The sequence below is a fragment of the Brachyhypopomus gauderio genome, unplaced genomic scaffold (assembly GCF_052324685.1).
Source record: "Brachyhypopomus gauderio isolate BG-103 unplaced genomic scaffold, BGAUD_0.2 sc47, whole genome shotgun sequence".
NCBI classification, from domain to species: domain Eukaryota; kingdom Metazoa; phylum Chordata; class Actinopteri; order Gymnotiformes; family Hypopomidae; genus Brachyhypopomus; species Brachyhypopomus gauderio.
Window position 1 is genome coordinate 2039121 of NW_027506873.1, and position 17488 is coordinate 2056608.

At 39.7% G+C, this 17488-nt stretch overlaps 1 protein-coding gene across 2 annotated transcripts; it reads right to left on the reverse strand.

Moving 5' to 3' along the window:
* Positions 1-1280: 1280 nt before the first annotated feature.
* Positions 1281-11177, reverse strand: stc1l (stanniocalcin 1, like). 2 transcript variants are annotated; one of them, XM_076986673.1, is made up of 5 exons: positions 11060-11177; positions 8615-8711; positions 3251-3393; positions 2888-3099; positions 1281-1925 (listed from the first exon to the last, which is right to left on the reverse strand). In XM_076986673.1, the coding sequence occupies exons 3-5, from the start codon at positions 3374-3376 to the stop codon at positions 1640-1642; spliced, it is 624 nt and encodes a 207-aa protein (XP_076842788.1). In that variant the 5' UTR covers positions 3377-3393; positions 8615-8711; positions 11060-11177; the 3' UTR covers positions 1281-1639. The 2 variants fall into 2 exon arrangements, with proteins under 2 accessions (XP_076842788.1, XP_076842787.1); XM_076986672.1 differs by lacking the exons at positions 8615-8711; positions 11060-11177 and adding an exon at positions 3497-4696.
* Positions 11178-17488: the final 6311 nt, after the last annotated feature.

A 17488-nucleotide genomic window follows, 5' to 3' on the forward strand; every position in this document is an offset into this window, starting at 1 on the left:
AGAGAGGGACTATCTGAGGGTGTGGGGCAGGTAGAGAGGGCCTGTCTGAGGGTGTGGGGCAGGTAGAGAGGGCCTGTCTGAGGGTGTGGGGCAGGTAGAGAGGGCCTGTCTGAGGGTGTGGGGCAGGTAGAGAGGGATTATCTGAGGGTGTGGGGCAGGTAGAGAGGGACTATCTGAGGGCGTGGGGCAGGTAGAGAGGGATTATCTGAGGGCGAGGGGCAGGTACAGGTAGAGAGGGAATGGCTGATTGTAAACCGTTACCTAAGCATATATCATGCAAAATTACTCATTTTGACAGATAACAATGTGGAAGCAATGGAGATTTAGCTAAACAGGCTTGTTTAAAAACAAAACAAAACGAAGACAGCGAAGACATACTGTTTTGGCATTTTTTTCAATTGAGCAGTACCATTACCTAAGGTAACCTACTCAGTGGATGTTTGTGGGCGCTTGTGTTGGAAATTCTCTGGTCACCCTCTCTGTAAATTACAAATCCGCTCTTTTTGTATCTTGTAATCTATGACTGTGTCGCCCTGTAATGTGTGTCAGTCATTTGTCTTTTACTGAACTAGCTGGTTTTTTGGCCATAGACTGTGAGGAGGACTATGCTATTCAGCGTCTTTTGGTCACCTAAAAGTACTGATACTTAATATCTGCTGCTGTGTCTACATTGACTCCACCTAAGTATCTCCATGTCTTTTAAAGTATTTCCATCTCCACTAAATCATCTAAATATCCATTAATCATCTCCATCTCCACTGAATCATCTACATCTCCTCTAAAGCATCTCCATCTCCACTAAATCATCTACATCTTGACTAAAGCATTTCCATCTCCACTAAAGCATCTCCATCTCCACTAAATCATCTAAATATCCATTAATCATCTCCATCTCCAACTAAAGCATCTCCATCTCCACTAAATCATCTAAATATCCATTAATCATCTCCATCTCCAACTAAAGCATCTCCATCTCCAAGCTTGCCAAACATTTTATTTGAACAACAAAAACAAACTTAAACCTTACTCCTACAAATTTCCTACTGATCTGACAAAGCCACAAAGGTTCATAGTGTTCCTGTGTGTACTACATGTTTAACATGTGTTCATTTAATATTTCTCCAGCCCCCTCCCCACTCCAGAACCCTCCCCACTCCAGAACCCTCCCCACTCCAGAACCCTTCCCACTCCAGAACCCTCCCCACTCCAGAACCCTTCCCACTCCAGAACCCTCCCCACTCCAGAACCCTCCATTCCAAGAATATAAAATACATCCCAGCTTCATTCCAAATATTTATTCATGTCCATAAATCAGTATTAGATCATACCTGTGTTACCAGACCTTTTAGTACATTATATTTCCTATGACCAGCATATGAAATATGATGCCTATAAGATGACACAGTCTGCACAATTTATTCAGCTCTGAATCTGACTGTGACAACAAAATAAAGAAGCAAAACTAAATAAATTATTTGGTCCTATGTGGATTAAAACATATTTGAGCTTTTTCTATAAACTATATATTACCACATTATCATCAGTGTTTTATGTTTACAAACTGAATAAATGACAAATATACCATTAAACACCATAAACAGTAAAATGTATTTTGTGGTTGTTTGTGTGATCTGCATCATTATTGGTTTGGTGCATTTTCTTCAACTGAACGTTTCTTGGCAAAGAGATGATTTGGATCACTGTTATGGAGGTTGGATTGGATCTTGAATATTGGCCAGCGAAAACCTTCATGGCTATCCATGCCTGCCTGTCCAGAGGTCAGGTCCTGGGGGCATGGCTTCTTCTGCAGTAGTTTGAACAGGGTTGCCATGTTGGGACTTAGTCGAGCCACAAGCCCAGCCCGGACAACCTCGACAGTTTCCTCATCACATTCCATTAGGCTCTGTAGGAGAGTGCTGTAGTACCTACCACACAGAAAAGATGAATGTACACACTTATAACCACAACACACATGGGCTCATCTGGATGCCTGATGCCAGTCTATTAGGAATTATACTTTCTAGTCCAGTACTTTGATTGCTGAAGCCACCATCAGATTCTGTAAAGCATTCTGAAAAGCATTTGCATTTCTACTGAAGTGTAGCAAAACCAACCAAATTAAAAAAAAATGCCTTTCATTTCATTATTACTACATCTATGACTATATCCCAGTCACTTGCCATCCTCTTTTGGTGAGTACCAAATATCTCCTTCTGGGTCAACAAAGACACCAGCAAAAGCATCTCCGTTTCCACTAAAGTATCTCCATCAAATTAAATCAAATCAAATTATATTTATATAGCACTTTTTACAACAGTTGTTGTCACAAAGCAGCTTTACAAGTGCCGAGTCCTAGCCCCCAGTGAGCAAGTCAAGGGCGACAGTGGCAAGGAAAAACTCCCTACTCTCCATTTCCACTAAAGTATCTCCATCTCCATTAAATCATCTCCATCTCCACTAAAGCATCTCCATATCCAAGGTTGCCAAACATTTTATTTGAACAACAAAAACTTCCTGATCACCAACTGACCTGTTACTCCTACAAACCTCCTACTGATCTGACAAAGTTACAATGGTTCCTAGTGTTAACAGTTAATTTGCTCATTCAGTTATTTTATTTTTGTTGCTTTGATTAACATAGATTTAATATTCTACTTCATGTAATTTAGTATTTGTTTTTTAGAATTCAACATATTCTGTAGTGCAATACAGAGCCATCAGATTTTGGCTTTGATGCCATGAATGAAAATATGTAATTCAACTACTAAAAATATCTGTTTGTGCTGTTGTGGGTTTTCTTGCTTAGATGGATGTTTAACTATATAAGTGAAGCATAAAATATCCTGAAAGACTGTCAGGTTACTGTCAGAGTTACTGCTGGGTTTACCTGTTTGGAAAATGCCTGGGCACCTGAACCACTTCCCCAATTGCATCAGGGTTGGAGCGAGCCACCGCACAGATGTCCAGCTTGCTATAACATTCCTCTTGCACCTCAGCAATCATTTTCTGGAAAGTGGCACAACGCCGGATGGTCTGAAAAATCTTGGAGTTGATGCTGTTGGCAATGCACTTGATACTTTCCTTGACAAAGGTCTTACCCTGGAAGAGGTACAAAAAAACATTTTTGAACATGATTTATCATGCACTTAAATATAATTCATGATTTCATTATATTATTTTAATTGCAACCCATCGCAACCTATAAAATGTTTGTGTATTATTTTAAAACATTTTCTAAGTGCATTTGGACCTCTGTGTTGAACACAGCTGCTGTGTGGAAGAAGACGCTGCAGATGTCATGCATGCCGTCGGTGTCGCAGGTGGAGTTCTCCAGACAGGCAAACGCACTGCAGCCCACCAGCGGCGCTCCACTCATACAGCGAGCTACATCCGCTGTGGCAGACACAACACAACGTCAGTTTGGAAAATCACAAGTAACTAAAACACGTAACCTGAAAACACGTAACACGTTCCCGGGAAACTACAGTGTACTTACATGGGCTGTTGGATGAGAAACGAACCCTTCTCTGCATGGGGGCGTACTGATCTGATTCAAAGGCAGATACAGCCAGGACAAGGAACATGACAAATCCGATTTGGGGCAGCATTTCTGCAGCTGTAGCCGAAATGTTTCAGTCCTTGGTTTAAGGGTAACCCTTTCAATCTTGTCTCACCTTTAACTGAGCTTGTGGTATTTTGTGGATAGAAAGCTCCTTTATAAACAGTTTGGTTTTAGAATAACAGGTAATAAATCCTGCTGTTTGAACACTTGTCCAATCAGAAAGAAGGCAGTAGTTTTCACAAAGGTCAAACCTTTCCATACTCTTATAAATATTCATGGTCTTCAACCCACTCCCTCAAATAAAACCTATTTTAGTACTACTGATTCCCAATAATTGCATGTCAGCACACGTTTGTCAGGACAAGTTGCATATGCTGAAAAGTACATCAAAATTAATCAAAATTTAAAATAGCAAGCAAAAATTGCATTTCCCAGTAACCCTTTCATGTGGCTTTAACATCTTGTTATTCTAAGTAAGTTATTGAAATTAAACAGTAGAATCTTGTGGAGTATTTTTCCATGAACTTGCACTCACCTTACAACCTGCAATCTAACAAAATATGAAAATGGACGCAGAATACAGCAAACCCATGATAATTCAGTAAAAGTAACATTTTACACCACATTCTGAAATTAACTGCAGAGGAAGGCTGTTGATTTTTTATTCTGTATTTTAAGAGATTTTAAGATAATGACCATGAGACTGTGTTAGATGTGAGTAGTGTCATAAGAGGGCGGTTCAGTAAGCTGTATTTGTACATCAATAATTGATGCTTTTTCACAAGCCATGTGTCTATTTTACAACACACCACATGCATTTCTTTGAATGTAAACCCAACATCTTATTACAAACAAGGACACAATATTATTCATTGGAAGCACCAAAGCTTTGTGGATAATTTAAAAAATAATAATTTTTATAAAGGTGAATTACAAGCCATGCCCATGATGTGCATTTTACATTCAACATTAGTGTGAAGTGAATAATAGAAAACACAAGATATTCAAGAAATTGGTGAATTTGTAGTTGCAGAATAATCTGAATGAGAAAAGTGTGTGAGATGATTCAGGAATAATAAATAAAAAAAAATTTTACCCACGCACACAGACACACACAGTGTGTGTGTGTGTGAGAGAGAGAGAGAGAGAGAGAGAGAGAGAGAGAGAGAGAATAAAAAAATTTTAAATATAAAAAATAAACAGGATTATTTTGGACAGAGGTTGTTCATCAGCTGTGCAGGCAAAGTGCTTAACAAAGTAACACTTCATACAGAAGTAGTTTGCTTGCACAGTTGGAAACTTTGTGTACTTTTGTGTACAATACATATTTGTGTACAATACATAAATAATATTTTAGTATCTCTGCGTATCTTACCTTTAACTAATGTATACTGCAGTCACTTTCCTGGAATCTTCTTCACTTATTTGGTATTATCCCTACATTATCAGATTGACACAAGAGCTTTCTCTTTACTCTTTTGGATTACTCTAAAAATGTTTTTTAGAAATTAATTTTAAGAAAGAAGTAGCCTGTATTGCTAGAATATAGATAAAATCCCTTTTAATATCAAACAGTAAGTTTCATTAGAATAAGTATCCTGCAAAGTGAGGTAATTTGTAGTGTTTTGTTGTTTTTTTGTAAGCAAATGTATAATTTAAAGTTTGTAATAACGTTAATTCTTAAGCCTTCCTATTCTGCAAATGAACATGCCCTCATTGACTATTCCTTCCCGTTGTCTCTGTTAATGACGCGTTACCCTCATTAGTGTAAAGAGGAAGTGTTCCATGATGAATAACGTTACCTCATAGACCTTTCCACATGTTTTCCACTGAAGGTTAAATTACTCTGATAGTGATCAAAGAGTTCACTAGTTTTGTGGAAATGAGACAGCTATTAGTGTTGAACTTCCTTTGTTCACACGATTTCTCATGGTGCTGGAATAATGTAGTGCAATGCTAGTCGCTTGTCATGGCATCTATTTTGAGTATGTACTCAAATATTGCACATTTAAAAGTAATGTATCTTAAATTGTTCTGTTTGGGGCAGGTGTATTACTGATATGGAGTGTAAATAAAGTCACTAGTTCTGCTAAGGATACTTATTCTTCTGCTAGCGGGCCGCCCAATGTAGGATGGGTTCCCTTTTGAGTCTTGGTCCTCCCAAGGTTTCTTCCTAATCCCTGCCATTATAAGGAGTTTTTCCTTGCCACTGTCATGTGTTGTAAAAAGGGCTTTACAAATACATTTCACTTTGACTGACATTTCTGATAATGATTTGGGTGGAATGCAACATCTCATTGAGTCCTCATGACTGTGGTCACCTCCAGACCTCTCCCTTTAGTTATGCTGCTATAGCTGTAAACTGTAAACCCGGATTTGGTTTTAATAAATTGTTTTAGTAATCATTAACTATTATTTCACAATTTGTAAAAAAATATTGCCATTACTAAATCAAACTACCGGTAGTTGTTATCATTATTGAGCTGAAATATGCATTGCAATGATCATGTTAAGCTAAGACAACTGAATACGTTAAGTTTATGATTGGTTGGGGTGGGGCCTGTTTGAATCTGACCACTGCACAGTGCTGCGTGAAGAGTTGTTCATCTGCAGGCCCGTAGCCAGCATTCTGATGGGGGGGATCTTTTTCCCCCCAAACGTGGACTTAATGCTCTCTACTCCAATGCCCCTTAAATACACGAGCACACTTCAAACCTTTTAATTTACACATATTTTATTCATTATAAGCAAGGTTGCCAACTTTTCAAAATCACTAGGACTGAGATTTGATTTGGGGGCGGGGGTGGGTGGTGTGGTGTGTGTGTGTCAAACGTTGGCGGGGGTGTTATGTCTTATATGTTTCGTCTATGCTGCGCCTAATGCCCGGTTCACACTACACGATTTTAGGCTGGTTTTTCAGTCGCCGACTGTTTTTTGTGTTTTTTGTAGACCACAGAAACTGTGGTCGGAGGCAAATCGGCGATCACTCGTCGCTCGCTCATTTCGTGTAGTGTGAACTGCTGAAAAACGCTCGCCGAGCCGTCGCCGACTGGTCGCCGACTCATCGCGGACGACCGGCAGATATCTAGCATGTTTAATATCTAGCAGTCGGCGACTGAACCTGACGACTGAAAAGTCGTGTAGTGTGAACCTGGCTTAAAGCGATCGATCGCCGGTGGTTGGCGCCAGAGCGAAATAGTAACTCATTGAATCATAGATGTAGATCGGAGATAAATAAACTAGATTTTTTTTTCAGCGTGAGAAATCGGATGTATGGCGTGTGAGCACGTGAAAACGGTCAAATGCGTGTGTCTTACGCTCATTGCGTGAGAGTTGGCAACACGGTTATAAGTTTGTTGTGAGTCTGTTGTTGCTGTCCTTATTTGTTCGTCTATATATTCACCGGAGATTAACAATTCATTCATTGAATAGCCTACCTATCTTGAGGGGCATGTGTGTACGGAGGGAGGGTGCGGGTGCGGGGGCGGGGGGGATCGAACGAACCCTTCGATCCCCCCTGGCTACGGGCCTGATCTGATTGTGCATATTGTTTGAAGAACCTTTCGTTATCACCCCGGTGGACCCCAAATGGGATTTGAAATCAGTGATTCTTCAAAATTCTTGCAACGTTGTCAGCTTTCAGTGCATGTAACTTATACAACTTATATAGTTAATACTTGTTACACCAAATTCTGTGACCAAATTTTTTGACCACAGAGGGAGCTATTTCTCAGTTTTTTTTTTGGCAGTTGTTTTTACATTTTATCGACTCTTAATTACATAAATGTACTTAATTAAAGAAGAATGTTTCGTTACAGCATTTTACACGTGCTGACATTTGAGTAAAGTCAGGCTTCACTTTTGCAAAATGATAAAATAAAACTGAAGAATGGAATGTACAGGTGAGCCTTTTAACAGGAGTCACCAATTCTGACAGCCGCCATCAGAATATATGACACCACTGAATCTCCAGATAACAATAGTACATTTGTTAACACACCACGACAAATACTGTAAACTGTTTCAAATGTTTTCTTTTTTTCAAGTCGAACAATACAAGAAAATAATACAAAGAATAAGACATTTCCTCTCTTCAGTTCACTTCTGGTTTTAAACAAAATAAAAACAATAAGTGAAAATTAAATAAAGAGAGTATAAATTAAAAAATAATATGTTAAGGGCCCACAGCTACACTGTTGAGAACAAAGGATTAGAGGCTTTTATTTAAGAATAGTATCATGTTCACTTTTTTGGGTTTCAGTTAACTTAACAAGTTGCATGTGATCAGATATACAAAAAGTCACCCTGAACACAAGGCCTGCAACAGTGCAGGATTTGCTATGCAAGATTAAATACTAACTGGGACTCTTGATTTCAACTTCAGCCTCAAATACAAAGATCCTGAATTCAATTACGAGTTGTGCAACCTCACGAATATTGAAGATCCAGATAAACCAACAGTAAAAGTTATCCCTTTACTTGAGCTAGTGCCTGTCTCAACACCTGATGAAACCTTGAGTGACACACACAGTATGTATGTATGTATGTATCAGTCATTGTAAGGAATACCACCTGATCTTCCCTAATCAGCCTCACCTGCCCCTCATCACCACGCCCCCTTCAGTCTTACTTAAGCACTTCACCAGCACGTCTCAGTCGCGAAGTATTGTTGACTCATGCCACATACCAAGCGTTTCTCTCTCCTGTTTGGTCTCCCGTGTTCTGACCCTTGTTCGCTCTCCAGACCTCGTCTCCTGCCTAGCCCTTCTGTACCTCCTGGATTCTGCTCTCCCGTTACGACCCTGGACCGTACTCACCACCCCAAGAGAACGTTACCATTGCTAAGTGTTATGCTAGCGATTTATTGGGCATTCTCCGTGTATGTGAATTATGTAAATAAAAGCGACCTACTTCCGCATTTGGATTCTTCTCCACTTGGTCAATTCGTTACAGTCATAATATTTTGAATTATTGCTTGGTTGGTTCATCTTTCTTATTTACCAAAAAAAAAAATTCATTCTATCTGTCTAATTGTTTTGTCATTTTACTCACCAATAGACCAAAGAGCCAACTGACAGTCGAACACAGGTGCTCAGAGGGCTTCCTGTTATCCTTGGGGACAGTCCTGCAGATTTCTACAAAGAGTGCCCTGTAAATTATGGAAGTTTTTCTGTATCAATATTCAAATGAAAATGTAATACGTATTTGCATTTACATGTTCCACTCATACAAGCAACTTTGAGCTCAAAATTCAAATTCAAATGCAATAACTCCATTTACATTTGCAATGTGATAGACGTCTATTCATATTTCATTTACACATACATTTTGATGCTTTACTTGTGTCATTACTGAAATGAAAATTTTTTTCCCATTTGAATTATCAAGTTCATGTGATCATGCAAAGGTTGTATCAAAATTATCATTAAAATGCTATTCGCTTAATATGCTTTGCATTTCGTGATAACACGTTTGAAACGTAATTTTCAACCTCACCACCACGCTAAAAATATGTCAATATTCAAACGTTAATGGAGAAATAGCGCCTCTCCTGTTTGCACTAACATTACGATACCAACAGCGCTCAAACTGTGTCAAAATGCATTTTGAAAGTGCAATCCGAGCAGGTTGCATTTTCATTTCCGTGGTCTTCCACTATAGTCAAATTATAGTCAAATTAGATTCCATGGCTTCACTTTATTCAGCCAATCAGGTTCCACAGCTTTCCACATCTGGCAGCCAATCAGGACTGGACTACAGCACGCGCAGCAGTACAGGTGAGTTTTTTTTAGACATGGTCGCAGAAGCGCTCATTAGATTAATTCAAAGGGTAGCAGACGAGTCCTTATGGTGAATTTACACTACATTAGTGTGAAATGTTAATTGATCAAGTGGCGGACATCTCTGCCTTATCTGACGCTGATGTGACTGTCATTGCCAAATTGAGCGCTGTGGCAGAGCAAGTGTGTGCCTCAAACTACGGCGGTAGAACGGCCAACCTCCGTGAAGCGTCTCGTGTGATCAGAAACAGAAAACCATTTCTCGTTTTATTTTAAACGACAGCACAACTTTATAACTTTATAAAGTTATAAAGCGGTAATGCCTCGATGAGTGATGTTATCCAGAATCCCCCAGCGTCCCTGTTTAGTGTGGTTAATGCCACAGACGCGGCATGATTACCTGAACCCGCATGTAATCCTCTACCAAGCCTTGATCTGTAACGTACTTGTAATCATGACGCGAGCAGAAATTTTAGAAGCGAGCAAAAAACTGAAACGCGCTGAAAACAGGGAAGTGAGTGCACTTAACAGCGCTCGGTTTTCTTGATTTTGCGTGCTCAGTGTGTCTGACTTGCTTGATTGAATCTTATCTTTGCGCTCTCACACCGTAATCTCACCCCATACTACACCTTGTGGGTTCATAGATTGTCCTTGTTTGAGTCGAGTGGTCCTTATGTTTTCTCACCTTTCTTACAACTTTACTACAAGACTGTGTTTAAGTTATTGTGACAGCACTGGAGAAATAGTGCGATTGATTATATCTATGTTGACTGCAATGGAGAGATGAAATAATTCTGGCAACTTGGGACTATGGAGTGTTTAAACGGTAAAAATAATAATAATAATAACGAAAATGTGGAGTACATGTACATTGTTTTTTTCTTTATGTGGTGTTGCTGGTTCTCGCGAGAGTTTCGTTTTCGTGTTCTTGTGTTTTTGGACGGCAGGCAAATGAGTCGGCGATTCCCCAGTCGTTTAATTCGTGAGCCCGCGTCGCCGATCAGTCATGTAGTGTGAAAGCCACAACTGAAAGACTCGCGATTACAGCACAACCAGTCCTGTAGTGCAAACGGCACAAAAACCTGACGACTGAAAAGTCGTGCAGTGTGGAAAGGGGAACCCGATTGGCTGAATAAAGTGGAGGGAGGTGGAATCTGATTGGAAGGCTGATGGGATCTAATTTGACTATAATTTGACTATAGTGGAAGACCATCGAAATGAAAATGCAATCTGCTCGGATTGCATTTTCAAGATGCATTTTGACACAGTTTGAGCGCTGTTGGTATCGTAATGTTATTGCAAACAGGGGTGGCGCTATTTCTCCATTAACGTTTGAATATTGACATCTTTTTAGCCTGGTGGTGAGGTTGAAAATTACATTTCAAACGTGTTATCACGAAATGCAAAGCATATTAAGCGAACAGCATTTTAACTATAATTTTGATACAACCTTTGCATGATCACATGAACTTGTTAATTCAAATCGGGAAATACATTTTCATTTCAATAAAGACACATATAAAGCATCAAAATGTATGTGTAAATGAAATATGAATAGACGTCTATCGCATTACAAATGTAAATGGAATTATTGCATTTGAATTTGAATTTTGAGCTCAAAGTTGCTTGTAAGAGTGGAACATGTAAATGTAAATGCGTATTACATTTTCATTTGAATATTGAGACAGAATAACTTCCATAGTAAATAACCTCTTACCTTCTCAGAGAGTATCAAATAGCAATGTAATCTTGATCTTTCTATCAAAGTCAAATCATAGTTCCTATCTTTGACAAACTATGATTAAACATCATCCATGTCTCCCAGCTCATTGACCTTGTAAGCTCAAGAAAAACCTATCGTCTCTTTCCAATCTCTTGAAAAATCTCTTGGTTTATCTGCTTCTTTAAGTTGCATGGGACTTTGGGTAGCAGGGCACAGATGTCATAATTGTGTGACGAGCAGGGAGTGCGAAATAAAATGGAACCGATCACGCCAAGTCTCAGGGAAAAAGGAGGTTTTAATGTATAATGTGTGCAAACCAAAAACCCGTGACATGATCCAAATGAAGGATACAATGACCATCAGTCAACTGGTACAAAGACAAGACATATATAGACAAACAAACGACCATCAGGTGAGGCAGATCGTAGGTCCCGCCCATCTGAGGGACGAACACAACGCAACAACCACAAGACAACAAATACGAGCCTCTTGTAATTCCAAGACGAAACATGAGAGAACGTGAAGACGTTAAGATTGGACGTTTTGAAAATAAACCACCATTAAATAATGTGATTAAAAGCGAATTATTTCGAAAAATTTCGAGTATATGTATAAATATTTAACTTAATTAAGTTTAACATGCTGGGAAATATTGAAATGGACCTTGAAAGTGACGTACAAGTGCTTGAATTCCACCTTTTAAAGGTGTATAAACCCTGCAAACATTCATCGCGCTGATTTTACAGCAGATTTATCTTAGCTTTAAACCACATGGCCCTTTCTCTATGGTGTGATTTTTGTTTCAATAGTTCCACAAAAGCAAAAGTAAATCCAAGAGCAGAAAGTATATGTTATGAATGCAAAACAGAAAAAATATATCAAAAGTATATATTTTTTATATAATTGGTTATTTGAAACTTATTTTCGTTTGCATTTTGACAAGTTTTTGGTTCCATTGTTTTTGTTTTTTTGGATTTTCCCAGTAAGGTCTTTTGCTTCTGGAATCTCTCTTTGCTTCTGCTTCGTTTTTTGCTTCTGACTTTTGGAACACATTTCACGTGTGGGAGGGTCTTAGATGAAGGCGTTCCTCTGCAATCTCCATTGGTCACTGATTCCGGACTGACACAGAGCTCTGAGACCGCCTCTGGGACCAAGCCACGCCCACCCCACCAGCTTCCCAGCGTTTTCAAACATGGCGGAACGCGGTGGTTCTTGTTTCACAGCAGCATGTAAACTGAGTTTTACCATTAAAGTTTATACGAAGTTTATAATTAATTGCTAAATTGTCTGTAGATATTGCAAATGTACACTGTATAATAACTACATTAAGCATGCTCACCAGCACAAGCTTTTTAAAATTTTAGTGAACTGGATGGAGAGAACATTGATGTGTGGAAGAAATATGAGTATTTGCAATATCTGGTATGGCGACGGACGGGGGGTGAGGGGCAGCTGGTGTACGAGAGGTGATGCCAAATATAGTAAAATCCATAATAGTAAAAAATACCAAAATTAAAGCCAAATACCAAAATTAAAGCAATACTGAAAAGTGGCCACCCTATATACAACCAGCTTTGTTCACTCACAGTTTTTCAGTGTTCTGCAGGTACCACACATCACATGCATCTTGTGCTGTCCATATTTTATTAAGAAGTGAACAATATTCATTGAACCATTGAACATAGAGATACTAAACATAATACATGTCAGACATGACATTCAGACACTGTCCGACTCAGAGATAAAAACAAAAAGATTTTAACTTGGAGGGGTGGGAGTAAGAAGAGTAGTCCATTGAAAAGCAGAGTGTGGATTAGTTTCCTTCTCACTTTAGACCCGCGGGGACGCTAGCGAATGATCCAGGAGGAGCGAGTAACTAGTCGCTACTATTGTGAATGTAGCAAAACGGTGACAGAAGCTACAGCAGCGATTAAATTAAAAATAATTTAAAGGCTAGCTTTAAACACGCTCTTCCCTGTTGACTTCTCTCACGGTAATGTCACGCTGAAAAATATTGACCTGTCTTGTTAATGTATGGAGCCAGATCCGTAAACGCGAGCCGCTTTCGCCATTCCAGATGGCTCAGTCAAAACCATTACATCTTAATGAACCAATAAATAACATCAGCGGCAAAAATGAGTGTAAAAAATACCAGGGTATTCATTTAGAACTACAAAAAAATCTTGTTTCTTATTTTACCGTTAACTATCTACCTATTTTTCATAAGAGTTTGTTTTACCGCAAAATATGAAAACTTCAAAACGGCGAATTTCGCCGCAAGGTGACAGATTTTCATGCCTGCATCCAGTTCACTAAAATTTTAAAAAGCTCGCGCTGGTGAAGTGTGCTAAATATTAACTGCCATGCTTATACAGTGTACATTTGCAATATCTACAGACCATTTACCAATTAATTATAACCTTTGTATAAACTTTAATGGTAAAACTCAGTTTACATGCTGCTGTGAAACAGAACCCCCGCGTTCCGCCATGTTTGAAAACGCTAGGAAGCTGGTGGGGTGGGCGTGGCTTGGTCCCAGAGGCGGTCTCAGAGCTCTGTGTCAGTCCGGAATCAGTGACCAATGGAGATTGCAGAGGAACGCCTTCATCTAACCCTCCCACACGTGAAATGTGTTCCAAAAGTCAGAAGCAAAAAACGAAGCAGAAGCAAAGAGAGATTCCAGAAGCAAAAGACCTTACTGGGAAAATCCAAAAAAACAAAAACAATGGAACCAAAAACTTATCAAAATGCAAACGAAAATAAGTTTCAAATAACCAATTATATAAAAAATATATACTTTTGATATATTTTTTTCTGTTTTGCATTCATAACATATACTTTCTGCTCTTGGATTTACTTTTGCTTTTGTGGAACTATTGAAACAAAAATCACACCATATTTCTCACCCCCATCCATCACCAAGTGCATCTGTGAACTCAACCTGTGGCTGCGTGCTAATTTTCTTCTATTAAATGCACAAAAGACAGAGTATCTTATAGAGGTGTATTCAACCAAATATTTTCATAGTGGAATCTGATTCGTCAGACTTTCCTTTTAGTCAACTAATAGTCGAATTGGGTTTTTTTTTTAATCTAGAGCACCTTAAATGGGATCCCGTTCTCATTCAGGACTTTTTTCCATTTCAAAGTAAAAACTGAAAACACTCAGATAAATGAATAAACATGGTAGGTTGGCTTTATTCAGCTTTTATTTATTTACTTATTTATTTTTTTATGAAACATTAGAGAACATTAACAAAAAAAGTCACCATCAGTGCACATATCGAACTGTCAAGACAGGCACTGTGCAAAATGTCAAAAATATTTTAAATAAAATATTGCCACAAAACAGCAAAAAAAAGTAAAGGTTCAAGTAACAGAGTTTAAAAGCAACCAACAACAAAAAATGTTTATAGGCTTACTTGCTGAGACGCAGCGCGATGAGACGAATGACAAACGATTGAACTGTTTTTTTTTTTCGCCCTACGCGTTTTAAATGGTATGCCATGTTGGTTGTTGTCATGTGAAATGAAAGACGTTGATGACATAACTTGCACTTTACTTTGTTTGATTCCTCTTTATCTTTTTCAAAATACTCCCACACTTTTGAAGTTTTTTTAGTAGCCATTATAATCTCGGCAGATGCTGACGATCCTGTAGCGTGTTCAGCTCCGTTCATTTGGATTATGCAACTGCAGGGTGTGATTTATTAATGTTTATTAAGGAAGATGCCTATTGTTAATGCGCACACATCATTTAAAAATATTTATTAACAGACCAGTTCCCTACCACCAGGCCATGACTGCCCCATGAATGTTCAGAGCGTACAAAGCTAAAATATGGTGTGCCACAAGGATCTATACTGGGCCCCATATTATTCTCATTGTATATGCTACCACTGGGCACTATCATTCGTAGGCATGGTATTAGCTTTCATTGCTATGCAGATGATACTCAGTTGTATATATATATATATATATATATCTTCTAATCCAGATGATATCAATACTACTCCCAAAATTGAGAACTGCATTCAGGACATAAAAAATTGGATGGCATCTAATTTTCCTCAACTAAATTCAGATAAGAATTTATCAGTCTTACCAGTCTTCTGCTATCAGGCCTCCCAATGGAAGATGGGTTCCCTTTTTAGTCTTGGTTCTCCCGAGGTTTCTTCCTAATCCCCACCATCATAGGGAGTTTTTTCCTCGCCACTGTCGCCTTTGGCTTGCTCATTAGGGATCTGGACCCATACAATTGTAAAGCTGCTTTGTGACAACATGTGTAAAAAAGCGCTCTGGAACTCTTCCACTCTCTTTCCGTCTCTCATCATCTCTCAATACATTCAAGGTTCAATTAAAAAATCACTTATACCCTCAACATTTCCACCCAACTTCTAGGTCCGTCCTATGAGGTGTCTTCTTCTTGTTTTAACTTGTTTTGTTCTTGTTTTTTGTTTCTACTATTTGTTTTTAAAGTGTCCTTGGGTATTCTGAAAGGTGCTATATAAGTCGAAATAATAATAATAATAATAATTATTATTATTATTATTATTTGTATCCCCCTCTGCATCCCCATGCACCTGAACCAAGCCCTCACACCCCAGGATTCACTGTGTGGAGGCAAATGCCCTTTAATGCCCTTATGTTCAGATGCATTTGCACAAGGCGATTCCTGAAACCTAAGAGGGAATATTGGTTTTTGCCCCCTGAGATTCTTCTTCTGCCCGTTTGAATTCACACTGCATGTTTGGGCTTTGACAGCCAGCCAGACAGCCAAGGCCCTGCAGAAGTGGACTGCTGTGCCGTGTGCTGCTGCCACCGTCTAGTGGTCTATGATGAAAACAGGGTGGATAACAAAGCCAGGCAAGGGTCAAAGTTTAATTGAGTGTGAAGACTGTGGGACTACCTGTCATTTCATTAAAGAAGCATTAAAATAGTTTTTAAAATCATGTCAAATTAAAGAAGCCCATGATAAAAGAATAAAAAGACATCTCCCTGATGTGGACCTAAAATTAGCATTTACGCTTTAAAAAAAGTTCATTCATGATACAGCATTCATAGAGAATGTATACATTATACAAATGTAACTTTTCACACTGTACTAAATGATCCTAAATGGTTTATCATAACATGTTGCCTAGCAACATGTGAAGCATTTGAATGTTTGTCTTACGCAACAAATTTGTAATGTTTGCACCGGTACCCATAGACAGACACCCGTCTGTCTTTAATGTTTCTTGACTCACGCCATGTCTGTGATGCAGAGTTACGGTCCCCTCTGATGGCTGCTGCTCCTGGTGTTGGAGGTGTTACCCTTGCAAATGTTAATTTATGTGAGTCTGAGGCCTCCAGAACTAAGCTGGGTGTTTGCACATGTCTTTGGCACAAGCTGTACCTGATGTCAGGAGGATGCTATTGTGTGTGTGTGTGTGTGTGTGTGTGTGTGTGTGTGTGTGTGTGTGTGTGTGTGTGTGTGTGTGTGTGTGTGTGTGTGTGTGTGTGTGTGTGTTTGTTTAGTTAAATGTGTGTTCACAGTATGTGTTGGGGCACGTGGTTCAAGGTTCATTGAGATGGGGGTGCGGGAGGGGGTTGTGGGCGGGGCATGTGAGTCATCGCTTACCGCTCGGAGTCCCAAGCTGCCAATATCTTTGCCTGCTCCCCTTCAACTCTGCGTTCCCCACCAGCTCCAGAAACAGGAGATGTAATGCGGACGGACGGGGCCGACGGAGCTGTTGGGCCGACGGAGCTGTTGGGCCGCCGGGCTGATGTGTCAGTATTGTCGCTGACTCACATTTGAAAGTCTAAGTCACAATAACTCTGATGTCATAGAGATGCACAGACAGATGATCTATATCCATCCACAGGTCGTTTGTACACATGTTAGCTGTGAGCATGCAAAGAATCTTTGAAATGTTATTACATTTTTTTGTACATTTCTCAATGGCACATTGCTGTCCTCTAGTGGTCATTTGGTGAGGCATCACCCGGAGGGTCACCATGGCGGCTGTACTGGACGCATATGCCCTATAAATGTCTACATGTTTGCTAAGATCAGAAGACTGTGTAATGAAGTTCTGAGACTGGAAGAGAGCGGCACATGGTACGGGCGGTCGGCCACGTCGTGTCTGCTGTGGCTCTTAGCCATAGAGCGCAGGGAGACATGTCGTCACCCAGGTTTGTCAATCATCACGCTCCAGCTGACTCAGGGAGTTCCATGATTCATGCAATTCTCCGGGAAAACAAGCACGCTATGAGAAAGAGGCCAGCAGCACCCTCCCTCCACACACCTCCATCTCCACCACACTCCTCACCTCCATCCCCTCCCTCCCCGGACCTCCATCTCCACCACACTCCTCACCTCCATCACCTCCCTCCCCCCACCTCCATCTCCACCACACTCCTCACCTCCATCTCCACCACAC

Coding starts and splice junctions, on each gene's coding strand:
- stc1l (XM_076986672.1), bottom strand. CDS start 3,608: ATGCTGCCCCAAATCGGATTTGTCATGTTCCTTGTCCTGGCTGTATCT. Junction 3,394..3,496: donor TTTCTCATCCAACAGCCCAT/GTAAGTACACTG, acceptor TGTCTGCCACAG/CGGATGTAGCTCGCTGTATG. Junction 1,926..2,887: donor CCCAGGCATTTTCCAAACAG/GTAAACCCAGCA, acceptor TCTGTGTGGTAG/GTACTACAGCACTCTCCTAC.